The 6000-nt window shown below is 38.5% G+C and overlaps 1 protein-coding gene across 1 annotated transcript in view; it reads right to left on the bottom strand.

Annotated features, from left to right (window-relative positions):
* The window catches only part of LOC146640689 (protein NLRC3-like), an 83692-nt gene that overhangs the window by 5085 nt on the left and 72607 nt on the right, over positions 1-6000 (bottom strand). The window contains exons 7-8 of the mRNA XM_085400045.1: positions 5466-5639; positions 5017-5190 (exon numbers count right to left, since the gene is read on the bottom strand). Of these exons, the coding sequence (XP_085256171.1) occupies positions 5017-5190; positions 5466-5639 (348 nt within the window). The remainder of the gene's footprint in view (positions 1-5016; positions 5191-5465; positions 5640-6000) is intronic.

Here is a 6000-nt window from a genome sequence, read left to right as displayed (position 1 = left end):
GCCATGTTCAGAAGAACAGTTCATTTTCTACAGTGTTCCATTCATGTTCAGAAGAAGGTTATAGAACTGTTAATACAGACATTTCAATCTTGTGACGGCCAGTGGGCTGGCCTTGTGTTTTTCTTTTTCTTTTACCTGTTTCTTGCAGGTAGGTGGAGCTGACCCAATTATTGATGCAGCACACCTGAGAGGCCAGTCCCAGTGTATATAAAGACACCTTGACTGAACCAGGGAGGCTGGCTTTTGGCTCCCTCTGACGTGTTATGTTTATTTGGAAGTTTCAGTTATGGCTGTTATGTCCTTTAAATTGTGTTTAAGTTGCTTTACCTTATTTTAATTAAATATGTCTTACAGTCTTTAAAAGCCTGTGTGTGGTCTCCCATTTGTTTGTCACTTCCTATGAGCCGGGTTGTGACAATCTAAATACAGCAGATATAGAAGACTGAAAAAAAACACACAAGTTCACTGACTAAAAATATCTTATTATTATTTTATTTATGTATTACAGATTGATTTATTTTCTTATTAATTCTTAATTTGTTCATTTATTTTTCATATTTTGTGTTAAAAAATAAAAATAAAGAGATTTGAGAAGATTGGAATTTTTTAACCATGCCTTTCTTGTGGAAAACCTAATGCGGCCCAGCCTCACCCAGACTCTGCCTGCAGCGGCCCCCAGCCAAATTGAGTTTGAGACCCCTGTCCTACACCATAAATCAGTAAGAGAGGGTACGACCTCTCTCATGGCCCCAAGTGGTGTGTGCATGCCAGAGCACTCTGGAAGGCACACAGAGTCTTTACAGACTACTCAGGATCAAACCTCTATCATCATGCAATCGATTATACAACTCTAAGCATATATGAGTAAATATTTCTAAGCATAAATGACAATCAACAATATAAACCTTACAGCTGGTTTTAATAACAGAATTCATTTGTTTCTCAAATGAGAAAGAGCTATCGAGAAACACTCCTAAATCTTTAGTTCTTAACTTTTCCAGTGGACCAAGGTCAACATTATCTGCTAATGCTAAATAGGCTGCCGTTATTAACTAATGCTAATTTGATCTGAATTAGCATTATGCACTAATGCTAACACTTTTTAAACAATGTGAGTAGCTAATGCTAACACTATTTCCCTTAACTTTATAACAATGTGAACGGCTAATGCTAACACTCTTTTTCCTAGCATTACAACATCTGAGCTGCTAATGCTAAGTAGTCCGCCATTAGCACCTACGTCTAATTTAAGGCAAATACGCATTAGAACCTAATGCTCATATCGTTTTCCTTTGCTTTATAGCAATGTGAGCAGCTACTGCTAAATAGCATTAGCTAATAACAGCAGTCTAATTTAATGCAAGTTAGCCTCATTTGCATTATAACGATGTGAGGAGTTAATGCTAAGTATGCTGCCATTAGTGGCTAATTCTAATTAGGGGTGAATAATTATTACAAGCTAATGCTAATATCGTTTTCTCTTCCCTTTTAACAATGTGAGCAGCTAGTGCTAGGTAGGCTGAAGCTAGCAGCTAATGCTAAAGCTAAAGATAATTTGATGTGAATTAGCATTACATTAGTGCGGAGTTAATGCTAAGTAGACTGCCATTAGCAGGTAATGCTAATTTTAGGTGAATAGGAATTGGCAACAAATGCTAATACCATATTTTCTTGCTTTAACCCTTTAAAACTGGTCAGAGTGGGCACACTCCGTTTTGCGCAGGGCTCTAGAGTGCGACCAAATTTTTCAGTGGTGCGACTAAAAGAAAATATTTGGTTGAAACGGTGCGACCAACTGTTCAGGTAGCAAAAAAAAAAAAATTCTGCAACCTTCCCTGTGGTCAACAACAGACACACATTTTGCCCCTATCGTGGACTAAACCAATCAGAGATAGTAAGGGGTGGGACCTCTCTGATTGGCCGTGGTCCAGTTGAAAGTGCAGGTGGAAGTGGGAGGTGAGTAGCTTGAATAAAGCGATATCAATTCATTAAATCCACTTTTAAATATAACCGTGTTTTGCCAGAAACGCCGGATTCTCAGATTAAAGCTCACAAAACCAGTTCAACAACAACCAAACAGCAAATGAGAGCAGGCACACGGATTGTGATTGTGATTGTGCGCTGTGATTACGTCTTTTTGCGCTGATTCTGAGCTGCAGGTTTTGTCTCTCTCCAACCAAAATTCACCGAGCCAGCAGCAAAAGAAGCAGCAAACTGCGCTTCACATTTGATCCATGACTATTAAAATCGCACTTCATGCACAGCTAGCTCTCTCTCTCTGTACTTCAAGAACAGTTTCCCGTCTCCAATCTCTGTTTTCTGTATTATTCATTGGCTTATTACCCACCAGTCTACCGTTGTTTACAGCGCTGTGGCTGCTGTCTTTTTCTTTTCTTCACTTAAATGACCTCGGACAAGAAAGCCTGTTTTTTCTGTTGTTCAATACTGAAGAAATGTAAACTTTATATGCAGAACATTGTAGAATATTTTTAAGGTTATCTGCTATAAAAAGCCAGACCAGGAAAATCTCCTTCATGTTTTTCTGTGTTTTATTCTCAGTTACTTTCACACAAAGGCATCTGCTGTGATGCTCACAATTCTGATGAAGTCAGTACTGATAAATGATCAGAATTATAATATTTCTGACTGTCTGAGGCTAAGTTGAATCGAATCGGGACTTTGAAAACCGGAATCGAATGGATTATAGAAATCAGTGATGATACCCAGCCCTAGTGAGCAGCCTAGGCACGACAGACGTGGATGTAGCTGTAATAGGAAAAGAACTATTGCTAACTTTTCTGTTAAGTTAAGGCCTGATCCTTCTGAAATTCATAGCCAGTGCTCTGACACGGTGTCATCAATCTTTGAATGCTGAAAAAGCACAGTGTATCCAGAAAAACACATTATATTATATCAATTATTATAAAATTTGTGTGCGCCTAACTTTTGTGCCGGTACGCCTAACTTTAAAAAGTTAGGCGTACCGGTACGCCCATGGCAAAAAGTTAGTCTAGAGCCCTGGTTTTGCGCAACTATTTTTAAATCCCGGTAGCACTGTAACCACGTGAGCTAGCGCAATAATTTTTTTTGCATATGAAACCTGAGGAGTTGTACTTACATCTTATGCCATCAGCTTGTCCTAGGTTACAGTTTCCTTCCACATATGCTTAGGACTCATATTGCACTGCTGGAAATAGTTTATTTTGATGCATATGCTGTTATTTTGCAAATTTGCAGTATAATATTCATTTTTGTTTTTCCTGCAGTATATAAAAATTGGTGTATTTCAAAAATAAAACTATGAAGGCACTCAAAATAAATTTCCTGTGGTGGGAAACTATTTTGTGCAACTTTTTTGTATTTACAGTTTTGAGGGATAAGCCTCTTAAATTTCTCTAACTAGAAATATATGTTAAAAAACAAAAACGATTAAAAATTTTTTTGTAGTTTATTGCACTTTTTTGCTATTTATGTAATTACTATGCACTTAATACATACATATTATTAAAATTTAGGCTGTAATGGTTGTATTGATGTATAGTAACTTGAAATGCTCCCAAAAATGGCTCTACAGCCTGTAAAAATATAATATAAGCTCTGGCGGACTTGGTTCTATGGTAGGTCTAAACGGGTTAAATCAATATCAGTAGCTAATCCGATTGCTCAGTCTGACGTCAGGTGAAGTCATTTTTATGCATTTAAGAGCTGTGTTGAATTCAACATTACAAACGGAACATTAGAACTATCCTCTTCTCCAGGATTTTCCTGATTTAACATTTCAATATGATTCATTTTTGTTCTCTACACCTGCCGTCATCACTTCAATTATTCCCACTGTGGATTTGATCATATTGTTTGCCCAGCATCTCTACATTTTCCCATCCATACGACCTGTAGCTCATTAACACTATTAATACTGGAAACTGCTGTTGAAGCCTGATGGTGACACTTTCTGGTGAAGAAGTGAATTGCAGTAACAGGACTGGCTGGCTTATGATACACTGGACATTTCCAGCGCTTTGTTTTCTCTGCTCACAGACAACACAGATACACGCATGTATATACAGCCCACGTCCAGCTCTGCATGCACTCCTGCTGCTCCATTTCTATAGAGAATAAACAACGTAACACAATCATTCTCCATTGTTTTCAACTCAACCAGCTGCATTTAATGAAGGAGTTTGAATTTACTTTACAACAGCTGCTGTTGTTTCCTGTCTGCATTCATGTTCTTAACTGTACTCCACACATTCTGAACTGGTGTAGTTCTTCCTAAAGTACTGCAGTATTCCTGCCAGTACATCCTTTTAGTTTTCCTAACTGTTTCCTCTGATGCTCGTTGCTATTCTTTCCTCAATGCAAATTCATGCTAAGCTCCTTCATATCCATCCCTGTTTCTAAACCTGTAATAATTGCTTTAATGTGTCTTTGGCCTAATTATGAGTCTGTCCATATGTTTGTAGTTCCCCACTTGCTTTGGTTTCTTAGCTCTGATTCTCTCAAATGTATCCTTGAAATCATTTACTGGCATCTCTCCCTCTCACTCCCACTATCCCCAGAACACCAGAGTATTCATCTCCTGGCATCTTTACATTTTCTCCAATCATCCCTGTTTCTAGAGTCTCGCCCCATCTGCAGGCAGTCCAAGAGAAACTGCCTCTGCCATTTTCCTTTTCTTAATCTTTGATTTTTCTCTTCACTTTCTCCATTGGGTCTTCTTAGACACACTTTCCAGAAAGCAGCAACATTTTTTGTGCCCCATTTTTCAAATTGTGCATCTTACTTCAGCTTAATGTGTTTCCTGTTTTGTTTTTACACAGGTCATGTAAAAGAAATCCTACCAGAGACTCGACAAAGCTGAACTGAAAGACAGCACAGGCAATAAATCAGAGCAGCACAGAACTTAAGCACACATATATAAGGTGATTTAACAAATCATGTCTGTTGTAAATGAGTAAGCCATTTATCGACCTGACTCAGGTTTTAAATCATCATCAGAAAAGACTGAATCCTGACCTGAGAATCCCAAGTGTACACTTTGGACTCTCCACTGCAGAAAATAGAAGCTTCAGTCCTGAATCCTGCAGGTTGTTGTTACCCAGGTCCAGCTCTGTCAGACGGGAGGACTGGGAGCTCAGGACTGAGGACAGAGCTTCACAGCTTCTGTCTGACAGGTTACAGCCACTCAGTCTGAAGAAAGGATGACAAGAAGACATGAAACACTTGTGTTAAAGTATATTCATGGTGCCATGAGGAGCTACTACATTTACAATATTTCAACACTGTTTCAGGACATGCTGGAATCCTTATTGCCTCATGTTACAAAAGACAAATGTGGCAGTTTACTGTGACTTGCATGGATTCATTAAAAAAACAAAACATACACACAATGTTAATTTTTTCCAAATGAAATTGATTAAATGATGTTAATTGATGAAAAAAAAATCGATATTGCTTGATCTGACCTCAGCGTTTCCAGTTTGCAGTATTGACTCTTCATCCCAGCAGACAGAAGCTTCACTCCTGAATCCTGCAGGTTGTTGTTACCCAGGTCCAGCTCTGTCAGATGGGAGGACTGGGAGCTCAGGACTGAGGACAGAGCTTCACAGCTTCTGTCTGACAGGTTACAGCCACTCAGTCTGAAATCAAGGTGGAAGGGAGACAAGATCAACCAAACAAATCAGAGCTTTATTGCTTTTTTATTGTTTTTAAGCAGAAATCAGTGAGGTGCTGGTAGATTCTGTTCTTTTGGTTTATTACCCAACAACACACACATACACTAATATTTGTGACTTTTGTAATAGTAGCATTTACAATGCAAAGCAACAGCGATCACAGATTGAAGGGGCCTGAATAAAACTACAATGCAGTGATTTTTAAGATGACCTGTTCTTCCAATTTCCAACAACAGATTTCTCCAACCTTACAGTTAAAAATAATTCTTTATCTCATACTGAATCTTGGTGCACCTCCCCCCAGTTTATTAAAATGGAGTGGTAC

The sequence above is a fragment of the Rhamphochromis longiceps genome, unplaced genomic scaffold (genome assembly GCF_057381845.1).
Source record: "Rhamphochromis longiceps isolate RC_006_pf unplaced genomic scaffold, R_longiceps_female_GT1.1 unmapped_scaffold_4, whole genome shotgun sequence".
NCBI classification, from domain to species: Eukaryota; Metazoa; Chordata; class Actinopteri; order Cichliformes; family Cichlidae; genus Rhamphochromis; species Rhamphochromis longiceps.
Note: the sequence above shows the minus strand (reverse complement) of the source record. Positions and strands in the feature narration are given on the sequence as shown.